The 24,109-nt window shown below is 38.4% G+C and overlaps 1 protein-coding gene across 1 annotated transcript in view; it reads right to left on the bottom strand.

Annotated features, from left to right (window-relative positions):
• LOC117388971 (trichohyalin-like) overlaps window positions 1-21,248 on the bottom strand; it is a 45,415-nt gene extending 24,167 nt beyond the window's left edge. The window contains exons 1-15 of the mRNA XM_055230398.1: window positions 21,186-21,248; window positions 19,062-19,228; window positions 17,998-18,120; window positions 16,583-16,660; window positions 14,903-14,973; window positions 14,099-14,264; window positions 13,662-13,768; window positions 12,393-12,782; window positions 5,156-5,246; window positions 4,737-4,865; window positions 3,709-3,983; window positions 3,413-3,541; window positions 3,262-3,340; window positions 3,032-3,109; window positions 2,704-2,850 (exon numbers count right to left, since the gene is read on the bottom strand). Coding sequence (XP_055086373.1) covers window positions 2,704-2,850; window positions 3,032-3,109; window positions 3,262-3,340; window positions 3,413-3,541; window positions 3,709-3,983; window positions 4,737-4,865; window positions 5,156-5,246; window positions 12,393-12,782; window positions 13,662-13,768; window positions 14,099-14,264; window positions 14,903-14,973; window positions 16,583-16,660; window positions 17,998-18,120; window positions 19,062-19,202 — 2,004 coding nt within the window. The 5' untranslated portion in view covers window positions 19,203-19,228; window positions 21,186-21,248. The remainder of the gene's footprint in view (window positions 1-2,703; window positions 2,851-3,031; window positions 3,110-3,261; window positions 3,341-3,412; window positions 3,542-3,708; window positions 3,984-4,736; window positions 4,866-5,155; window positions 5,247-12,392; window positions 12,783-13,661; window positions 13,769-14,098; window positions 14,265-14,902; window positions 14,974-16,582; window positions 16,661-17,997; window positions 18,121-19,061; window positions 19,229-21,185) is intronic.
• Between the last annotated feature and the right edge of the window lie 2,861 nt (window positions 21,249-24,109).

Below are 24,109 nucleotides of genomic sequence, written 5' to 3'. Positions count from 1 at the left end.
ACTTAACCCACCTTGCCCTCAGTGTCTGCGTACACTGGTGTGTGAATGTGTGTGTGAATGGGTGAGTGGTTCCTTGTTGTAAAGTGCTTTGAGTGCCTTGAAGGTAGAAAAGCGCTATAGAAAAAGTGACCCTTTACCATGTGGTGCCCTGGATGTGCTTCCCACAAATCTCCATCAACTGCAAGATGCTATCCTATCAATATTTCAAAAATTTCTAAAGAATGCGTTCAGCACCTTGTTGAATCAATGCCACATAGAATTAAGGCAGTTCTGAAGGCGAAAGGGGGTCAAACACTGTATTAGTATGGTGTTCCTAATAATCCTTCAGGTGAGTGTATAGTTTTTGACTTGACAAAAACGTATTCTTTAAAATACAGTGCTTTGAAAAAGTATTTGTCTCCTTAACGATTTCCTACTTTTTCTACACCTTTGTCACTCTTAGCCATTTAAGATCACGAAATCTTAAATATTAAAGACAACTCACAAGTAAAAACAAAATGCGGTTTTATTTATTAAGGGAAAAAAGCCATCTGAACCTACATGGCCCATAGTGAAAAAGTAATTGCCCCCCTAAACCTAATAACTGGTTGAACCACCCTTAGCAGTAAAAACTGCAGTCAAGCGTTTGCGATAACTGGCAATGAGTCTTTCACATTGCTGTGGAGGAATTTTGGCTCACTTTTTGCAAAATTGTTCTTAATCAGCCACAATGGAGGATTTCCGAGCATTAACCTTTTTAATGTCATGCCACAGCATCTCTATTGGGTTCAGGTTTGGACTTTGACTAGGCCACTCCAAAATCCTCATTTTGTTTTTTTAAGTAATTCAGAAGCGGACTTGCTGGTGTGATTTGGATCATGTCCTGCTGAAGAACCCAAGTGCACTTCAGCTTGAGGTCACAAACTGACGGCCGGATATTGTCCTTGAGGATTTGTTGGCAGAGAGCAGAGTTCATGGTTCCTAAAACACAGCAAATTGTCCAGGGCCTGAAGCAGCAAAGAAGCCCCAAACCATGACACCACCACCGTGTTTCACTGTTGGCATGGTGGTCTTTTTATCAAATGCTGTGTTAATTTTATGCCAGATGTAACGAGATGCACTCCTTCCAAAAAGTTAAACTTTTGTTTCAGCAGTCCACAGAATATTTTCCCAAAAGCATTGAGGATAATCAAGATGTGTTTTGGAAAAAGTGAGTGACAAGCATGTCACATGTTCTTTTTTGTCAGCAGTGGCTTTAGCCTTGGAACTCTGCCATGCATGCCATTTTTGCCTGGTTTCTTTTTATGGTTTAGTCATGAACACTGACCTTTACTGAGTCAAGTGAGGCCCGCAGTTGTTTAGATGCCTGGGTTCCTTTGTGACCTCTTGGGTCAATCATCGCCATGCTCTTGGGGTAATTTTTGCAGGCCAGCTACTCCTAGGAAGGTTCACCACTATACCATGCTTTCTCCATTTGTGGATAATGGCTCTCACCGTGGTTCGCTGTAGTCCCAAAGAGTTAAAAATGGCTTTGTAACCTTTTTCCAGAATGAAACATGTCAATTACTTTTCTTCTCATCTGCTCCTGAATTTGTTTGGATTGCGGCATGATGATTTGGGTTCAATATGGCCTACTTCACCTTGTCAGACAGGTTCTATTTAAGTGATCTCTTGATTGGAAATGTCTGGCAGCAATCAGGCCTGGGTGTGGCTATGAAATTGAACTTTGCTTTTCACAATAATATGATCAATCACAGTTAACTCATCATTTAACAAGGGGGGCAATTACTTTTCCACACAGGATCATGTAGGTTTGGGTAGTATTTTTCTCTTAACAAATAAGATCATCCCTGAAAAACTGCATTTTATGTTTACTTGGGTTATCTTTGTTTAATATTTAAATGTTTGATGATTAAAAACAGTTAAGTGTGATACAAATGAATAATAAGAAATCAGGAAGGGGGCAAATAATTTTTCACAGCACTGTACAGGACATATATCAGAATTATCATTTTATAATAGAAATGTCTTGAATTACAGAAAAGAACTAGATTATGGAGATAATATACATGCAAACTTCAGTCTCTACTTTGAAACCTTTAGATACACTTGCAATCGCTGTATGAAAAAGTAGGTTGGCCATTGCCATCTATCAAAAACGAACAACTGTATAAAATGTATTTTATAAGGGACTACTTGATTGACTGCCTGAATATCTCACTTGCTTGTTCAACTTTGATATGGGAACTTCTAATACAAAATTTCATGATTGTTTATGTCTAAAAACTGACTGGACTACAACTGAAATGGGAAAAAAAAGCTTTTGGTTATTTTGGACATGCAAAACTCGATACATTGGTGCCACAAATGCACTTTAATAATCTGGTGACAAACATTTCTAATCACACCTGCACCTGTTTTTAATGTTTTAAATGTTGTTATTTGTTTTGTTTGCTTTTAGTTGTATTGTTCTATATTTTAACAGGCCACTCAGAAGAGAGTCCAAGTACTCTCAATGGCAGTGTTGTGAAGTAATTGAATACATGTACTGAGAAAACATACTTAGAATACTAATTTTGAGTAACTAATTGTAACTAACATGCCAATGCATATTTTTAAAATATTTTTTATAATCTTTTCTTCTTTCCAAACCTCATGGTTTTACTAACAGATGACTGGCTGTAGACCACTCCTCCCAAACCAAACATGAAACTATGAGCTGACCTGGCTGAGCTGCAGGTGGAGGTCCCTCTTGTCTGTGGCCAAGGCGGAGTTGAGGGTGGACATTTTGTCCAGCGCATCCTGTTTCTCATCCAGCCATCTCTTCAGAAGTGTCTCTGAGGAGGACAGACGCAGCTCCACCTCCCTGCTCTGAGGGGCAGTACATAGTCAGCTGAGAGAGACACCACAGTCACTCCAAACAAGAGTCAGAGGTAATTCTTTACACAATAAACTCACAAGACACACACACACATAAAAACATACATTAAAATGTGCAAAAAATGTCCTTGTACGGTTTGTGTCTACTGTGCTTCTTGTGCGTGTGTATTACCTTTGTCAGAGCGTCTCGCGCATCTGCAGCCTCTTCTTTAGCCCTCTGTCTGTCCAGTTGCTCCTGCTGCAGTGCCGCCTGCAGGAGCCACAGGAGTATTATAACATTAGGTTATTGGAACACAAAGACCACAGGGCTAAACCAGAGCAGAAGCAGAGTCACAGGGTAATTATAAAATTAGCTTATTAGATTACAAAGACCATAGGGCTAAACCCGAGTAGAAGAGTCACCGTCAGGCTGTGGATGTCCTGTCTCTGCTGCCTCTCCCTCTCAGTCAGCTGGACCTTCTGTAGAAGCTCCTGTTCCACCCTGAAAGAGCACAGATTTCAAGTGACAGACATGACACTAGCTTGTGGATGTGAGGGGTGTCAGTGCCTGTACCTCCGCTCAGCTTGCTCCTCCAAGGCCTGTCTCCTCCTCTCCTCTTCCTCCCTCTCTGTCCTCAGCCTGTCTCTGTCCCTCTGGAGCTCCTGGACCTCCAAGCGCAGGGCTGTGCTGCCCTCCTGCTCCCTGGTATCAGGGAAAAAGACATCATTCGGGACATATACTGTTACTGTATTACATCACAGTGTAACCTATGCTTATGAATAAACTAAAGACTAGACAAGAGAACAGTTGTCCTCTTCACTTTCTTCTGAATACATGTAAATCTGAGGGTTGACAAGCAGCAGTGGGACCTGTGGAGGTGGTCCAGGGCCTCACGGAGCTCTTTCTGCACATGTCTGAGAGAAGCTTCCAGAGTGCTCTTCTTCTGCTCCCCCTGTATGAGCTCCGTTTGCAGAGCGCTCCTCTTCTGGTCACCCTGTGTAAGCTTCATCTGTAGAGTGCTCCTCTCCTGCTCCCCCCGTGTAAGCTCCATTTGCAGACTGCTCCTCTCCTGCTCCCCTTGTGTGAGCTCCATCTGCAGAGCGCTCCTTTCCTCTTCCAGTCCATGGACATGCTGCTCAAGAGCCTAAGACAAAACCACACTCATCTATTTAATTTATTAATTACTGGCAAAAATTAAAACAATATAAAAATGGCAATAACTGCAGACAGTGATAATGCCAATGTTCCAGAGTCTGGTCTCAAACTAGCAACCTTAGGTTTCCAAATATGTGATGTAACCACTATGCTACTGACACAGGACACGCAGTTGTGAACAACAGCTATAAGCACAGAAATAAACCAGTGCCAGCTGTATTAAAGTTGGAGGTGTTAATGTAGCAAAAGTTAAAGGGTTAAACAAAGAAAGATGAATGGAGCTAAAGTGTTAGTAAGTGTTAATATTGATTACAGTGAAAAAAACTTTCAAGTTTTTAGGTAAAAGTGTAAGTAAGAGCCACTTTTACTTATCTTGTGGTTATTAATTTGTGTATACTGCAAAAGAGCTGAGTAACATATCCAGTAGGGGGAGCTCTTTACAATTGAAGTCAATGAAAAAATATGTATTCTATTTGAATTTAATAAAAGCTATAAAAGTAACATATGTGAAAAGTAGAAATAGAAAAGTAGATAAAAATCAGACGATTGTGAAGAGGTATCAAGTGTAATTTTTTATTTTTTTGTTTTAGTGTTAAGGATTTGAAAGGTGCCAAAAAGGGGAAAAGGGAAGGGGAAAATACAAGAGCAAATAGGGATGACCTCACCCAATCACTCAAAAATTAAACAATATTATGAACCGTAGCATGGGATCTTTGAAGGACCTGAGAGTTCTGTGTCTGACCTGCAGTTGGTGCTGGTTCCTCTGAAGGGCGCCCTCTGTCTGACTGATGACCCCTAGTAGAGAGGACAGGTCCTGGGTGAGGATACCCTCATGGGAGACAGCAGGTAATGGACAGCTCAGGAGGCGGGCCTTAAAAACAACAGCAGAGGTGGTCTGATGAGAGACCTTCTCACGGTAGACCAAACTTAAGGACACTTTGTGTGTCCATCTAACCGCCCACTCCCCACTCCAATCCCACTCTCATAAAATGCAATTTCAGTCTGTTTATGTACTAAGCCTGCAAACCCTGAAGTTTAGACCTCTACAAACATGATTCTTCTATTAGTTTAGCAGTTCATATCCAAGTTACTCAAAGTTATCCTGAACCACAATATCAGTCAGAGAAAACACTTAAATCTTTATGGTAAATATGTCCTCACCAGGCTGAGCAGCGCAGCGCTCACAGCCTGCAGGTTGGACTGGGCCACTCTCAGTCCGTCACACTCCTGCCTGTGGTCCGGCAGACTCAGCCTACATCAGAGCAGGGAGGGAAAGGAACAACATACAATCAGCATATGGAAACATGTCATTTGCTTTGGTTCATTTCAAAATGTATAGAATATTTGCTATATAAATACCATATGATATGGACCCCAGGAATACTAGCAACCACTTTGTGGAAGCTAATGGGGATCCAAATATAAAGATCTAAATAAAGAATATGCTATACATTCTACATAAAGATGTGTATGCTAAATAGGAGCTAGATCTGAACTGGCAACTTTTCAGGTATAACCTAGAAAATGTTACACACCGTTTTTGCAATCAAGATGTTTCGGCTCCCATCACAAAGCCATTTTACATTTGATGGTACTGGCTTGAGACAGTAAGATTTATGATTGAGTTATGCTGAAGGTGAGACAACCATAAAAATGCATAATGATGTTAGCTGTAACCAAGGGCAGGGCAGTTTCACTCTAAAACTTTGGGGTTGGACTTAGTTAACACAGAGTAGGCTAAATCTTGGTATCTCAAGTAGGCCTGCCACAATAACAAATTTTGAAGTTTGATATATTGCTGAAGTAAATATTGTCAATAAACGATAATAACTCATTTATATCACTGACATAATCCAAGAGCAATTATTCTAAATGTACAATATTGTTAAAAAATCACAAGCTGCAATCAATAAACAGTCAATTAAATGCAATAGTACTTAGTTTGCATCTGTAATGAATCATAGAACTTATTAAATCAACCTTTTACAGCTTAAATCTTATTCTATAGCCAAAAATATTACCAAAAAGTTTCCAGTAATGCAAAGAAAAGATTCTTCTCTGAATATAACCACTCCTGGTGGAACAGGGGATTACACCATCTTTTCTTTCAATTATAACACATCAAACCAACCTCGACCACCTGAACTACATTTGCATAAGGAAATATCTAAATATTAGATAAACACTGTGCAATGTATTTGAAATAAGATCATTATAATATGCTAATGGTATATTTTTCAAGTGGAAATGTAAAGAAATGAGAAGTATATTTGCCACTACAGTGGTTTGAAAATGATGGCTTTTAGTTTATAAGTCATCTAATTAACAGGTCAGCATCCATTACATCGAAAGGACTGGACAATGTTTTCAAGATATAAGAACATATATTGTGCAAACATTTTGAACTTGCTGTGGCATATTTTGAACTAATCAGTGGATCAACTACCAGAGAGCAGGCCTCAGACCAAGCCTGCCTCCAAAACAAATATTCAAACCAACAATGTCCAACAAAAAATTGGCAGAAGATGTTGAAGACATAAAGAAATCTTTGTATTTTATGTCCAAGAAAATAACCAAAGTGGCAAAACAACAAACAACCTTGTAGGAACTTACAGATGAAATTAAATAATTGAAGGCACTGATACAAGAAAAGGACAAGAAAATTGAACATTTAGAATGACGAATTGAGGATTTGGAACAATATTAAAGAATGGAGGATCTCCTGATTTCAAGTATTGAAATCCAACGCTCCTATGCCCAGGCTGCAGCAGGGGACAAAGGAGAAGGTAACCTGCTAACTCCTATCCAAAGTCCTGGTTTGTCTCCTCTTGAACATCAAGTCATTAAGTTCTTTGAAAGTAAGGATATCCCAATAGACTGTAAGAACATAGCTGCCTGTCACACACTGCCGCAGAGAAATTATAAAGAGCCTAAAATTATCATTAGCTTTGCCAATCGAAAGAACAAAATGGAGGTACTAAGAAATGCCAGAAAATTGAAAGGGACAGGTGATGGTGTGGATGAACACTTTACCAAAAGAAACACCGAAATAGCAAGACAAGCAAGAATGTTAAAGAAAGAAAAGACGCTTCAAGACACCTGGACGAGAAACTGCATAATTATGATCAAGCTGAATGGAACTGAAAGGATTTGGATTTATTATGCATTCAGATAGACTTAATCCAACTAAAACAAAGTAAGAATGGATTCAGATTATTTGAACTATGAACATTTTCAGTTTAAAACATTTGACTACACAGAGTATAAACCTGAAGACATACAGAATGATCTTGATCCAGAGAATAACTTTTATACAAAATAAAAAAACACGTGTGAATATTACACAGAGGATCAATTTGAGCCTCAAATAAGTACAAAAGATTCACTATCTGTCATACATTTCAACTGTAGAAGCCTAAATGCAAATTTTTCAAAAATTCTACACTGCTTGAAACAAATAAAAAAAACTATTCTCTGCTGCAGCAATGAGGCATGGTTATGAGAGAATCAATGTTCCCAGTTTCAGATTGAAGGATATAATAGGTTCTTCATAAGTAGAACTTCTCAAAAAGGTGGTGGTGTAGCTTTATATGTTGATAAAAAGTTTTAAAAGAAAGATAGCAAAAGACAAGTGCTTAGTCATTGATAAAATTATGGAATGCATTACTGTAGAAATTGAAAGTGAAAAATCTAAAAATATTATATTAAGTTGCATATATAGAAAGCCTGGCTCATGTATTGATACATTTTAGGAAAAAAACTGTTTGATCTATATGAGGGCTTAAATGACAGGAAAATGTTTTTTGTTTGTGGGGATATTAATATAGATCTACTGAATCCTCTAGAACAAGTTGCAATTACTGAAATCATAATTTAAAATGTACAACTTGTCTGTCAAAACAAAACCAACTTGAATAACAAGAAACAGTGCAACGTTGATTGACAATATATTCACCAGCGTTATAGAAAGTGAAACAATAAGTGGACTTTTAATAAATTATGTATCAGATCATCTACCAATCTTTATAGTTAAAAAGAAAGTCACAAAATTGCATAATGAAATAAAAACTGTCAAAATATATAGACAAAAAAACATTCAATCAATTTAAACGTGACTTAATGGAACAACATTGGGACAATGTGTATGTAAATAATGTATGATAGGTGAAGGTTTTCTGAAAATTTTTTGCTCTGTTTATGAAAGAAATTGTCCTTTATTTAGTGGACCGACCTGTAACAAATTTGCTGAAAAGCCTTGGATGACTAAAGGTATTCATAAAGCATGCAAGAAAAAAAATAAGTTGTATAAAGATTTCTTTTAAAAAAAATCGTACAAGTGAGGCAGAGGTTACCTATAAAACATACAAGAATAAATTAATAAGTATTATGAGATTAAAGAAAAATAATATTATTGTTCAATTTTGGAAAAAAAAACAAAAATGACATTAAAAACACTTGAAGTGTTTTAAATAAATTAATAAAAAAGGGCAAATTGAATGCCAATTTTCCTACTCGCATTCTGACAAATGATGGACGTTTTCTCAGTCAGCCTAAGGAAATTGCAAATTAATTTAATAATTATTTTAGTAGTATTGGTTCTAAATTGGCAAAAGATATTCCGGAATCTAATCAAGAGAATGACATAATCAGTAGAATACCTAAGCAGGATAAAATAATATTCCTACAAGGAACAGGCGAGATGGAAATATGTACAATTGTCATACAAAGCAAGAACAAAAATTCAACAGATTAGAATGGAGTAGAAAGAAACCATTGACTACATAGTTATTCCAATCATCTATATTTTTTATTTATCTTTGCAGTCGGGTGTATTCCCTGAAGGGATGAAGACGGCAAAGGTTATCCCTATTTACAAGTCCGATGATCAACATTATGTTACAAATTACAGACCTATTCCTCTATTGTCTCTTTTTGCTAAAATTTTAGAGAAACTATTCCATAACAGATTATACAATTACCTCAAAAGACGTAATATACTTTGTGAACAGCAATATGGCTTTAGATCAAATAGAACCACTACTTTGGCTTTAATAGATCAAGTTGAAAATATATCTAATGTAATAGACAGTAAACAATACGCAATTGGAGTGTTTCTAGATTTAACTAAAGCTTTTGATACAATCAATCACGATCTACTACTCAGGAAATTGCACAGATATGGAATAAGGCTTTCTCTTGGATCAAAAGTTACAGTGAGGCAAATAAGTATTTGAACAACCTGTGATTTTGCAAGTTCTTCCACTTAGAAATCATGGAGGGGTCTGAAATTGTCATCTTAGGTGCATGTCCACTGTGAGAGACATAATCAAAAAAAAAAATCTGGAAATCACATTGTATGATTTTTTAAATAATTTATTTGTGTGTTACTGCTGCAAATAAGTATTTGAACACCTGTCTGTCAGATAGAATTCTGACCCTCAAAGACCTGTTAGTCCACTTTTAAAAAGTCCACCTCCAATCCACTTATCCTAAATTAGAAGCACCTGTCGTTAGCTGCATAAAGACACCTGTCCACCCCATACAATCAGTAAGACTCCAATTACTAACATGGCCAAGACCAAAGAACTGTCAAAATGCATAAGAGACAAAATTGTAGACCTCCACAAGGCTGGAAAGGGCAATTGCCAAGCAGCTTGGTGAAAAAAGATCCACTGTTGGAGCAATTATTAGAAAATGGAAGAAGCTAAACATGACTGTCAGTCTCCCTCAGACTGGGGCCCCATGCAAGATCACACCTCGTGGGGTCTCAAGTGATCCTAAGAAAGGTGAGGAATCAATCCCAGAACTACACGGGAGGAGCTGGTCCAATGACCTGAAAAGAGCTGGGGCCACCATTTCCAAGGTTATGTTAGTAATACACTAAGACGTCATGGTTTAAAATCATGGCACGGAAAGGTTCCCCTGCTTAAACCAGCACATGTCCAGGCCCCTCTTAAGTTTGCCAGTGACCATTTGGATGATCAGAGGAGTCATGGGAGAAAGTCCATGTGATGAGACCAAAATAGAACTTTTGGTCTGAATTCCCACTTGCCGTGTTTGGAGGAAGAAGAATGATGAGTACTCATCCAAAGAACACCATCCCTTCCTGTGAAGCATGGGGGTGGGTAGCATCATGCTTTGGGGTGTTTTTCTGCGCATGGGACAGGACGACTGCACTGTATTAAGGAGAGGATGTCCGGGGCCATGTATTGCGAGATTTTGGGGAACAACTTCCTTCCCTCAGTTAGAGCATTGAAGATGGGTCGTGGCTGAGTCTTCCAACATGACAATGACCCGGAGCCAGGATAACCAAGGAGTGGCTCCGTAAGAAGCATATCAAGGTTCTGGAGTGGCCTAGCCAGTCTCCAGACCTAAACCCAATAGAAAATCTTTGGAGGGAGCTCAAACTTCGTGTTTCTCAACGACAGCCCAGAAACCTGACTGATCTAGAGAAGATCTGTGTGGAGGAGTGGGCCAAAATCCCTCCTGCAGAGTGTGCAAACCCAGTGAAAAACTACAGGAAATGTTTGACCTCTGTAATTGCAAACAAAGGCCAGTGTACCAAATATTAACATTGATTTTCTCAGGTGTTCAAATACTTATTTGCAGCAGTAATATACAAATAAATTATTTTAAAAAATCATAGAATGTGATTTCCAATTTTTTTTTTTAGATTATGTCTCTCACAGTGGACATGCACCTAAGATCAAAATTTCAGACCCCTCCATGATTTCTAAGTGGGAGAACATGCAAAATCACAGGGTGTTCAAATACTTATTTGCCTCACTGTATATAGAAAATAGATGATATATTCAAGATGGCACCACGTACGGTCGCCCTGGTGATTTGGTGCACTTCCCTCTGGCAGGAGGCTACGGTCCATTGGGACCAGAACCTCTCGCCATAAGAACAGTTTCTTCCCCTCTGCTGTTTGTCTCATGAACACTTTATAATATCTGCACTAAACTGGACACTTAATAACACCGGTCACTTTAATAAGCCACTTTGCACTGTTGTTCTGATGCTGCTGTTGTACATATTTTCTCCCTTTAAGTATTTCATTTGATTTTTTTAAGCATATCTTTTTAACTTTGTGCATGCCCTTATTTGTATTTGTATTTATTCAGTGTGTTTATGTTGCACTTTTTCACCGAATCAAGTCCCTAGTTTGTGAACTGTGTTCACAGACTATGGCAATAAAAGTCTTCTGATTCTGATTTAAAATGGAGTTGATTCAGAGCTCCAAACAGTGACCTGTGGCCTCCCCCAGGCGTCATGTTGAGCCCTTTGCTCTTTATTTTGTATATTAATGATATATGTTTGGTTTCAAAAGTTTTACACCTTATATTATTTGCAGATGATACAAATATAATACATTGTGGTAATAATTTAGAAACAGTAATTGAGTAGGTAGAAAAATATCTAAAATTGCTGAAAAGCTGGTTCGACTCAAACAAATGTGAGCAGGTATTTAATTATTCATAATACAGTGATAGAACAAATAAATCAAATTAATTTTTTAAGAATAATAGTCCAAAATAGGCCAAGTTGGAAAAGTCACATACAGTTTATAAAGACAAAATTATGTAAATCTTTAGCAATTATATCGAAAGTGAAAGAATGTGTGAAGAAAAAAACATTGTTCATTTTGTATAGTTCATTGATACTTCCATACATGATTTACGGTGTGGAAGTGTGGGGCAACACATATCAAACAAATTTCATTCATATTACTACTGTCCAAAAACGAGCAATGCAAATCGTGAATAAAGCCCCTTACAGGGATCATACTAACCAAAAAAATACAATGAAATTCAAGGACCTGGTAGACTATAGAACCGCCCCATTTATGTATAAAATGAAGGATAAACAATTACAATTTCATATTCAAGATCTGTTTAAAAATCGGGATAGTGTTTATAATCTTGTTCTCGAGGGCATGAGGTATTTCTAAAACCAAGGAATAGAACAAATGTAAAACAGCACTGCATTTCAACCATTGCAGTAAATATTTAGAATAGATTAGATGAAAATATCAAAGATTGTAGAACGTTGAGCCGTTTCAAAAGTTTGTATAAAAAGAAAATTATAAATTCATACAGTGAAACTGAATGCTGAATTATGTTCAATTCTTCTATTTATTTATATTTTTTTTCTCTTTTCTTTACTGTGTACATTGTAAATGCAGCAGCTCTTTATCTTTATGTTTAGTATAAAAAGGGTAGGCGACATAAGCTTTGGCTTCTGCCTATTCCTTTTTCAGACTTGTGTATTTTGATTGTTTCCTTGACTTAACTGAAATGTCTGGAAAGAAATAAAATAAAGTCAAGTAAAAGTCAAGTAAATAAGTTAAAGAAAGTACTCCCCAGTCCCTCCCAAGACATCGGCTAACACTTACTCCTCCTTCAGCTTCTCTGGCTCAGCATTCTCCTGGATCTGTGAGTCTTCAACAGGGCTCAGCTCATCCAAATGGAATGTCCCCAATGAGACAGAGGACACCACGACAGGGGACGGAGGATGGGTAGGGGGACAGGAGTCTGCCATCATCGTGGAGGACAGGGGAGGGGGGGACAAAACGGGGGGAGCGAGAACAAGAGAAGGAGAGAAGCGGGGAGGGAGGACAGGGGCAGGAGATAAAAGAGGAGGAGAGGAGAGGGGAGGGGCATGAACAGTAGACAAGGATACAGTAGCAGGTAGTGAGGACCTCTGGTTGAGTCTGAGTGAGTTACAGGAGGACAGCACTGATGTGGACAGTCGAGACAAGTCTGCTCTCAGCTGCCACAGGTCCCTGCACACAACAGGACAGAATCATCTATAAGTTACATTAGGGATTGGAAATACTAGAACAGAAGAGAGTGAAAAGAATTCAACATTTGACCACTCAGATAAGAATCCAGCTCCTGTACACCGAACAAGCACCTGGTGTGTGCTCAGATCTGATAAAACCAATCTCTGTCTATTCACCACAGGGAAGTGTAATTTCATTGTTTATTTTCTCATTCACTAACAAAGGAATCAATCAAAAAAACTATCATATTTTAACTTACAAGTTATGCCTAGATGGAACCCATACCCACTGTTTAATCACAGTATTACATTAAAGCCCCAGTATGTCCCTTTTCTGCCAAAAACTACTAAAAATAGCATGTTGTTTCATTATAGATGTTTTTATTTTCTAACTACTTTGAGTGGGCTTGCATATTCACAATCATCTTATTTGGCCTGAATTAGGGCCTCTTTCTGCTTGTTTCCATGGAAATGCTGTTCCTTTGGCTATAATCTTCCACAGTATGGCATAAAATGTATTTATCTCCAAAGAGAATGTTCTGAGGTATTGTTTTAACTTTCTATGTCCATGGAATCATGCAGGTAACTTTCCATCTACAGAAAGATACAATTTGTGGTTTAGTCTGAGTTATCGAGCATGAATTCAAATTCTAATTGGTCAGTTGGTACTGACCCTGCCCCCTGTTCAGTGAACAGACACAGCTTCATTCAGAAAATTTGGGGTTGATGGCATGTTGTGAACCTGCTTTGAAGTACCACTTATCCAGAGACAAACATATCCAGGATAGTCCGTTCTGTTAAGAGGAACATATCCAGGATAAGTTCAGCCAGCTTCAGAGTCTAGACCTCAGGTTTAACGCTGTCCTGTGATTGTCCACACCTGTCAGAGGCCGTCCTGAGTGAGTACCACTGACGCTTGAGATGGACCACAGTCCTCCACACAGACAGCAGCATGCCTTGGTGGTGAGTTCTGACCACTGCACTGCTCTGAAACACAAACACACTGTGACGAGAACAGACAAGGGACACACAGGGACAGGAGCACGCCCTGCTGGTCAGTGCAGACCACTGCACTGTTCTGCAACACAAACACAGTGAGGAGGACACACAGGGACAGGAGCACACCCTGCTGGTCAGTGCGGACCACTGCACTGTTCTTCAACACAAACAGTGAGGAGGACACACAGGGACAGGATAGCATTTTGATGGCAGCTCAATTCCTGGAAGACTAGCAACCACTCAGATGGAAGCTAACATGCGATGATAGAATAACTAAAGAAAAGTGTCACTTAAAAGCACTATTTCACATCTGCACACCTCCCTCTCCATCTGCCAATCAGCCTCCCGGTGCTCCGCCTCATTCACAGCTCTGGACCAATCAGCCATCAGCTTCTTTAGATCCTCCCTCAGTGTGGCATTGCTCTGCTCTGATTGGCCAAGTTCCTCTTGTAAAAGTGCATTTGTGTGGGCCAAAGCCTGGGACCTGAGACACACAGTTAGGACATGGTCAACCACTTATGAAAACAAGAAAACTGGACATCATCAGAACAAAGAAAGATTTTTTTTTTTACTACCTGCACAAGCTAATATACCGTAATTAAAAACAATATTGATGACACAAATTATATTTTTCCACTAATTATTAATACTAAGACTGCCACAGTCCTACCTACACTTCAAATGTATGTTATTATAAAGTGCAATATGACAAGCTTTCGTGTTTTTCTTATTGACTTGGTTTGGGGGGATAGCACCTGTGGTAAATATTTATATCATAGTTTTAAATCAGTTAAGTGTGGAGAAAAAGTTGAGGAAAAGTACAAAAATACAGAAAGTAGCCATCAGCTCTAAAACAGAATCCCTTTACCTACATCATCAACACGGAAAACCCCACTCAAAATGTAGAGGCCATTAACGCACAAGGAAGACAGTTTCAACATTAATTTAACAAAATATATGTTGTCATTTATCTCGTCTAATCATGACTAGTGTGTAATTTAGTCATGTTTGGCCCTTGTACACATTATAGTTACTAAGTAAGCATGGAATTACCTCTATGTGTATAACATTTGCTACCTGTGTCCAACCAGGAAGTAAAATTATAAACTTCACCAAAATTACCTTTGTTGTTCCTCTTCCAGCCTGATGAGGGCACTCTCCAGAGAGTGACTGTGCTGAACTTGGAGCCTCTGCTGCAGGAGCATAGAGTTACAGAAGAGCATGATCACGCAATCTCATGTGGGCTTGTCTCTATTACAGCAAATATATGCAACTGTCATTGTATAATAGAAATAAATACTAAATATATGGGGGCTAGGCATGGAACAATATGAAATTAAATAAAATATTAAAATAGAAGACAGTCTGGTGATACAATCGCCAATATCAATTATACAAAATGTACCATAAATTAAATAAATAAATACATAAATTATTGTCCACCCCAGTGGTACATATACCACTGGTATGTCTACCACATACCACAAGTGTTCAGGTGGTACTTGGACAGCTCTTCAGTTTGTAGGTTTGCCTCATTTAGAGTTCATTTATCCATTTTTGTCAGAACTACAGTGGAAATGATGTAGTCCAAATTCAGACCTGGTTTAGCCCAAAATTAGACCTGGAATAGTTCTAATATAGACCTGGTTGAAATCTGGTGGTGCTCAGAAAGCCAAATCTTTTCTTTGGTGGTACTTGGTCTGAAAAGTTTGAGAGCCACTGGTCTACCCTTTTTATCACGATAAGTGGTATTTTTGTTTACTATCCCCTTCCTACTAGGACACCTGTCTGTTCTAGACTACACCAGGAAAGGACCTTTCCCATTTCTAAACTAGACCAGAATGCGCTAAAATGTAGCTTCTTTTTAAATACGGATAAGATTCTCTCAACATATTTGGACGTTTTGGAAGGAAGAGGTGTGTATTTGATAGAGCATTCACTGAGACCATCTAGGCTCAGTGTTGTTGAAAATTAAACTCAAAGACAGTGTGTAAGGGAGCTGTGTATAGGTGTAAAATCTGGTGTCAACTGCATGATTTTTTTTGTCTATCACATAATATAGGATATCACACAACACAATGTGAGGAATTTAAATCGTATGACAGCACACATGCGCACTGTGCAATGGTGCACACAATCAGTCCTGGCTACAACGCAAGTTTGTCTGAGCAAATATCTGGCTCCAGCCTCCATGTGGTAATGTCTCCGTAATTATACCGGTTAGCTGAGACTAGAGCTACTAGTTGTGCTTCTGCGTTTGTAAAAGTCGCCTTTTGTTACTGAAGAGCACTTACTGTTGGCCACAAAGATTGACTGCAGACACAGTGAGACTGTGACCAAAATTCCAAAAACATCAGACTGGCTTGATATCAGTTATAGCTCGTCTTTGGTCATACAACGGTTTTCAAGTTTGATCTTCATCCCAGTCTCACTCTGAGACGTACGACCCATGATTTTTTAGCTGCAGCTTAAGATTCTCCCCACAATCAGAAATCTGTTGTCACAGACAGAAAAAAAATCATGCAGTGGACATCCGACTTAAAGGAGCAGTATATAGGGGACAGGGCCTGACTATGTAAGAGAGTGGTTAACAGGGGATAGGGTCTGACCATGCCAGGAAGAGGTCTATATGGGACAGGATCTGACCATATATAAGACAGAAGTCTATAAGGGACAGGATCTGACCATGTATAAGAGAGAAGTCTATAGGGGACAGGGTCTGTTCATATTTACGGGAGCGGTCTATAGGGCATAGGGTATGACCATATGTAAGGGAGTGGTCAATAGGGAACAGGGCCTGACCTCTGTGCTGACCAGCTGAGCCTGCTCCTGCTGGAGCTGAACCTCCAGATGTTGGACTCTGTCTCTGTACTCCATCACCTGAGGACAAAGTCAGCTTTAGTGGCATCCAGGCAAGAAGACATTTTTCTGACAGATAAAACCTTGATTTAACAGAATAGAGGTGAGACTGTCTATTTTTATTAGTCTAATCAGAACTATAGCACAATTTAGACAAGTTTTGTTAATGTTATGTTTGCTAGATAACAGGAATTACTCTACGTACACTACCAGTCAAAAGTTTGGACTCGCCGTCTCATTCACTGTTTTTTTTTTAAGTTTTTTTTTTTTAACTACTTTCTACCTTTTATATACATACAGAAGACATCAAATATATTATGATGATATAAGATATATGGAAATATGTAGCTAAGAAAAAAGTTAAATAACTCATCCATCCTTTGCTTTGTCAAAACTATATCTAGTAGAGCTATTTCGCTTTTTTCTTTGCTCCATAATTCCATATGTCTTACTTCATATATTTGATGTCTTCAGTATGTATTTAAAAAGTAGTAAACAAAGGGGAAAAAAAAAAAAACACTGAATGAGAGGAAGTGTCCAAACATTTGGCTGTCAGTGTATGTTTAAATAACACCAGTCAAAAGTTTGGACAATGTTTTTTGTCTTTATTTTTACTACTTTCCACATTTTATATATAAAGACATCATATATATGAGGCAAGAATTAAAAAAAGTTATTTACCTTTTTTTTTTTCTTAGCTTCACAATGTCTTACATCTTACTTCATATATGTCTTCTGTATGTATATAAAATGTAGAAAGTAGTAAAAATAAAGAAAAAAACATTGGGGGTAACTGGTAGTGTACGTCATATCTGCTGCTCATATCCAATCAGAAAGGACAATTCACTGGAAAAAAGTAAGCAAGAATTTTTGTAAAATAAAACAATATATACAGCATAAAAAACTATGTATACAAAATAATAAAAACTATATGTTAATGAAATACATAGTCTAATCTGCCATATGCACCTTGAGGAGGGGGTATCTCGGGGTATTGTCTGCTTACCATATTTAAATGGTCTTTTATTGTTTTGAAAATGCTATATTCACTGAAAACATCATATTATTATGTTTTATAAGTTCACTTTTGTTTTTGATGCTGACGCTGTCTCCCCTCCCTTTGCTCGCTGTGCAAAGTCTTGTATGTATGTATGTATGTATGTATCTATGCATGCATGTTCACCATAGCAAGCAGCTGTAGTGAAAAAAAGAAAATACAATTTATGTGTTTTTACCTGCTGAAAATGGCGACATGACATTATTAACCCTATATGTATACATGTATAACCCAGACTGTACGTGTGTACGCATGGAAGGTTGTCAGGGTGTGTGCTTTTGAGATTAGGTTTGAGGCAGACCTTGTTCTGCAGTCGGTGGATGTGCAGAGCCTGGCGCGCTTCTCTCTCCCGACACTCCCTTATCTTCCTCTTGCAGTCCCTGTGTTCCTCCTCCAGGGGGCACAGTGGCATGCTCTGGAGCAACTGCACACACAACGCACACATGACGAAAAATCACACACAGTGTACCACAGACTGTATATATACTTACAGTTGAAACCAGAAGTTTACATACACTATATGAAGACACAAGTGCTTTTTTCTCACTGACATCAAATCAGACTAAACTTTTCCTGTTTTAGGACCATTACGATTACCAAAATTATTTCTATTTGCTAAATGCCAGAATGAAGAGAGAAGGACTTTTTGTTAGACATTTTTTCATAATTTTCTTCTAAGTCAGAAGTTTACATACATTTCATTAGTATTTGGTATCATTGCCTTTAAACTGTATGACTTGAGTCAAACATTTTGGATATCCTTCCACAAGCTTCTCACTATAGTTCACAGGATTTTTTTCTCATTCCTCCAGACAGAACTGGTGTAGCTGAGCTAAGTTTGTAGGCCACCTTGCTCACACATGAGGCTCTGGGGCTTGCAAGCTTCACCCTTTTTTCTCCAAACATAACGATGCTCATTATGCCCAAACAGTTCAATTTTAGTCTCATCAGACTACAGGACATGCCTCCAAAAATGAAGGTCTTTGTCCCTATGTGCATTTGCAAACTGTAATGTAACTGCTTCCAAAGACATGACATCATCATCATCTGGGTTTTCCTAAATTGTTTAAATGCATAGTACCATAATCTTACTGTATGTAAACATCTGACTTTAAAGAAAGTAACAAAAGATTGTCTAAAAAAATCCTTCTCTCATTAGTCTGGCATTTAGCAAATAGAAATGACTTTGGTAGTCCTAATTGGGTTTATGTCAGTTAGTGAGAAAAAAAAAGCATATGCGTCTTTTTATATAGTGTATATAATGTAGTGTAAACTTCTGGTTTCAAGGTCTATGGTCTATAACAAGGTCTATCTTTGTATATAGAATATGATGTGAACACTACAGAGAGATAAAGGCCCACTGACCCTCTGGCCCAGAGCCTTGGCTCTGGACTCCAGCTGGTCCTTGTGGGCCCGGGTCTCAGCCAGCTCCTCCTGAAGGCGGCACACCTCTCTCTGCAGCTCCACGCTTTCATGCTGCCAGTCAATCACAGCCTCTGCCTCCATATGCACATCTGGGATCTCCCTTTACACTGGAACAAAAGGGTGCACTTCTTTACTTCTGCTCATTCCCTTATACAATAAGGAGGTATTATAGCTCCTGCTTTTGTTCTGGTCTGAGCCAAAGGTTGACAGTACAATCTTCCTACCTGCAATGCACACTGCTGTAGTGTCCTTGGACAAGACACATTACAGAAAGAAGGGTCATTTCACGAAATTGGTGCCTTTTCAACTTTGAAAATTGAAAAAAATAAAGTTTTTGGACTTTTCTTTGCATATGTACTAGGTTAATAGAAATTCATTCTTTTTCAATCGCATATATTATAGAATTCCACCAAATGTTGTGTTGTTATTGTGATGTGAGAGTTTGTTTTAGTGTTCCCAAGCCCCAACCCCCCCACAGCTGTCCAACTTTCTCTGAGGTAAGACACAATAATTTTAGATTCAGACAAAATAGCTAATTTTTGCTAATCAGTGTTTTGTAAATATTCTAGTTTGTTTTGTAATTGATCCTCTAATGTATTTTCTTTGTCAGTCAATATTTAAATAATGAAAATCATACTTTTAGATCAGTACTTTTGCTGCTTTATCAAGGTCTTTAAAAACGGTAACTTTGTTACTAATTTACTTTTATTGGATGTATTATTCTTTGCCAGAGGATACATGGCCCTTCATACCCACAGTAGTTTATGCTATTTGTATTTTTGCAAAAAGGTACGATCATCTATATGTTGGACCCTCATAGCAGTTAATTCCATTTGCATTTTTTGAAACAGTAAAATTTCTGAACCTGGACTGAGCCCCTGTCATCTGTACTGCAACACCCAGATCACCAAGCAGAGTGATATCAAAAGGGGTGGACCAGTTACACATACCTGAAACAAGCACATGTTAAAATATCCACACAAAAAAAATATTAAGCCCCACTTAAAACCTACTTGATTTTTTAAATGGGACAGTCCTATTAAAAATCAGCAGTTTGGTAACAAGAATGACAGTAAAAGGAATAACATTTTTAAACAATTTTGCCAGTTGCCATTCCATGCTAGCTAGTACAGAGGCACATGCTGAAGTAAATAGATATTACAAAAAAAAAAATATTGTTGATCAACAAAATATGTTACATATAAAAATGGTAACAGGACTGACAAGACAAAAACGATCCCCCCTCCTAAATTTTCAAAAATATTGAAAAATATAAGATACTGAAGAGAAAGTGAGTCACTTACTTGCTTAGACCGTGGGAAAGGGTTTTCTAAATGTAACAATCATTAGAATTCATCATTATTTATTTATTTTATTTATTTAAATTTTGATTTTGAAGGATGGAAACAGGAATGACAAAAACTTAGGAACATGTATAAATTAATACATATTTCATAAAATAAATACTTTTATTGCTGAAACAACATTACTGCAATCTGTTTTGAATTGCTTAAATATGATTTAAGTTGATTTAAAACGTAACTTTGTAATTATGAATACAGTTACAACTATCAGTAAAAGCTTTATTTGATTTGAACATGTCTAAAATCCTACATACAGTTCCTGTAATGAGTATAATTCCGCTCTGCTTCACACCACGGCAGTGAGCTCAAATCAACTACAAACTGAGGAGCAACAGCACCAACAGTTTAATTATCCTTATCTATTCACAAATGTACATGTTTATTGTTCAAAATGCAAAGTACCCACACTGTGAGCTGACACTTAACTAGCTGGGGCTTTATAATACACTGCTGAGAGAGCGACTCAGCCAGAACCGAACCGTTAACAGACTGATGCTGGAAACAACTTATTAGGCATTAAGCTAATTAAAGTGAAATAGCCTATACAAAAATGCACAAGGGTTATGTACAACTATACATATTCATCATGCTTAGTCGGTCCAAAACACAAGAGAAGCTACGGGGAATAGAAAAAAACAGACTGTAACAGTGCCAAACGGTGCCAGAACAGTTCCAAAGTTGATCCAGAGGCGCACTGTACCTGTGACTGTGTCCGAGAGAGAGCCGCTCCTCACCAGCACGGTTCCACAACTTTCTGCCTCTTCAGAAGAACAAAATCCATGATATAAACCAGTTGAAACATTGGATCAAAACATTAGACAGCGCAGTTCAAATCTCACCTTTCACCCGCGACCGGACGTGACGTCATACACTCGCGCCTGTAGTTTTTTTTTTTTTTGTTTATTTTCTTTTCTGATGTCTTGTTTCACACATCTGCACAGCTCTCTGTCGATACACTAATGGGATGGACAAAGTTGTCAAATCTTAAATACAGCCACGGTTCCTTTCACCAGCGGACCACGGATGAGACGACCGTGGATCTATGCACGGATCCATGTGGACAGTAGAAACACGTGAAAATACTGCCACCTGCTGGCATGGCAGGCGTACACGAAGAACAGCACCAGTAGAATAGAACAATGGCTCATGGACCCTTTAAAATCCCTTTAAAAGTAGGGACAAAATGACGTAGATAAATAAAGTTTTAAAAATTAACAGATCACAGATCGAATTTCGCATTTTACTGAAATGAATTCACAATTCAAATTTTATTATGAATAGTAAAATATTAAGGACTGAAGTATTATTGTATTACGAACAAGGCTGGAGACTGAAGTGTGTAGAACCAGGTAACTTTAATACACGCACCGAGCATAGGTAGTGTTACATATATATCACTCCGCGTAGCGCACTATATTCTTTGTATACAAGACATATTACAACATCCCCTCTGTTTAGTTAACTCTCACATTCAACAAATATGATCACATAAAGTGGCTCAGCTTTTCTTCAGATATCTTGACCAAAATATAATCAACATTTTGTGCTACATTCTTTAAAGAACAATATTAAACATAGCATTCTGATTTTAACAATATAACTTTTTCCTTTAGCTTGCATGTAGGCTTAACAATCAAATTAGTAACCATTAATCACTCACAACCAACAGATTAGTTTTTTTTCCTAAACATAGTCTTTGTATTGGGTTGGCTTGTTTATAACTCTGCCGGATCTAGTGTGTACTTGTTGTACAAGTTTTTGTTTTTCACAGTTCTTGTCTGTTTCACGTGGTGTTTCATGGATTGCTTCTGCAGAGTCGTTGTGACCTTCGTGAGTTTCAGCTTGTTGTAGTGGCTCTGCAAACTGAATCCTCCTCGTGTTGCTCTGTATGGTTGGTTTGAAAAGTTCTCTTAAGTGGCTTCTGCAGCGTCTGATTTGGTTCCCATTTGGTGTTTGAACAATGTAACTCCTTGGCTCACTGCTCTTTTCCACAATGGTTGCTGGGTGCCACGTTCCCCTTTCTTTGTTCAATACAGTCACATGTTGTCCTGGGTGAAGAGGTGGTAATTCCTTACGACTGTTTCTGTCATGATGTTCCGTCATGTCTGCTGTTCGTTGTTCCAGTTGCAATCTGTGCTCTTCTCTGCCAGGGTCTGTTCGACTTGGTAGAAGGGTAGTGATGGGTCTGCCAAAAATCAGCTCTGCAGGTGATGGAAGTTTACTGTCAATCGGCGTTGCTCTGATCTGTAGTAGTGCCTTTTGCAGATTTCCACCAATCTTCAGTGTCTTTTTAACAATTGATTTGATGTGTCGGACGTGTCTTTCAATGAATCCATTGCTTTTTGGGTAATGGGGGGAGCTTGTGATGTGTTCAATACCCCATTCCTCTGTGAACTTTTTGAAAGCTTCTCCTGTATACTGTGTTCCATTGTCCGTCAATATTTCATCAGGACGTCCAAATAGTGACATGTACATTTGCATCTTTTGTGCTACTGCATGACTTGACGCTGTGTGTAGCTCATCCACTACAGGGAACTTAGAATATCTGTCCACAGTCAATAAATATTGACGACCGTTCACTTCAAATAGGTCTGAGGCTAGTGACTGCCACGGCTTGGTTGGTACCTTATGTGGGTGGAGAGGTTGTTTTGGGTTTGCATCCTGGTGTTCTATACATATCGCACAGGATCTGCATATCCTCTCAATGTCATCATTCATTTTTGTCCAGTATACACTTTCTCTTGCAAGACGACGTGTTTTCTCGATTCCTTGGTGACTTGAATGTAGTTGTTTTAATATACTCTCTGTCATCGAATCAGGAATAAGCACTTGTCTGCCTTTGAATATGACTCCTGCCTCTATAGCAAGTTCGTCCCTGAATGACCAATAGGCACGTAGATTTTTTGGGAGATCAGATATTTTTTCTGGCCATCCTTGATGAATCACTTCCTTCAGTGCATTTAGTTTGAGATCTTTGGTTGTTTCTGCACGAAGAGTGTTTTGTTTTTTGGGAGAAAAGTTGATAAGTGCTATAGTGTGCATTTCAGGGTCTTCTGTTTCAAGAACTATTCCATCAATACGCTCGTCCAGTTCTATTTCGCTACTGTTCTCAGGATTTGGTAATCGGCTAAGGGTGTCAGCCAGGATCACCTGTGGTCCAGGCCTATACATGACCTCGAAATTGTAACCTTGCACTTGCACCAGCATTCGTTGTAACCTTGGTGGAGCCGCATGTAGTGGTTTTCGACATATGGTTACAAGTGGCTTGTGATCTGTAATCACTATGAATGCTTTGCCGTACAGATACGTGTGATACCGTTGTATACCATAGACGATAGCTAGCATTTCTCGCTCAATGTTGCTATATCTAGACTGCGTATCTGTGAGTGTTTTGGATCCAAAAGCTATAGGTTGGCTGTTTTGCACGAGTGCCACCCCTAAACCTTTCTGTGATGCATCTACTTCGAGTGTTAGAGTCGTCTTTGGATCATAGTATTTCAAACAGGCATCTTCAGTGATTATTTCTTTCAGTTCATCGAAACATTTTTGGTAGTTTGAGTCCCATGACCATGGTACGTCATTTTTTAGTAAGCCTCTTAAGGTGTGTGCTTTGTCTGCAAACTT

Source organism: Periophthalmus magnuspinnatus, chromosome 21, assembly GCF_009829125.3.
Source record: "Periophthalmus magnuspinnatus isolate fPerMag1 chromosome 21, fPerMag1.2.pri, whole genome shotgun sequence".
Taxonomy (NCBI): Eukaryota; Metazoa; Chordata; class Actinopteri; order Gobiiformes; family Gobiidae; genus Periophthalmus; species Periophthalmus magnuspinnatus.
The sequence above is the reverse complement of the archived record's forward strand: the minus strand, read 5'-3'. Positions and strand labels throughout refer to the sequence as shown.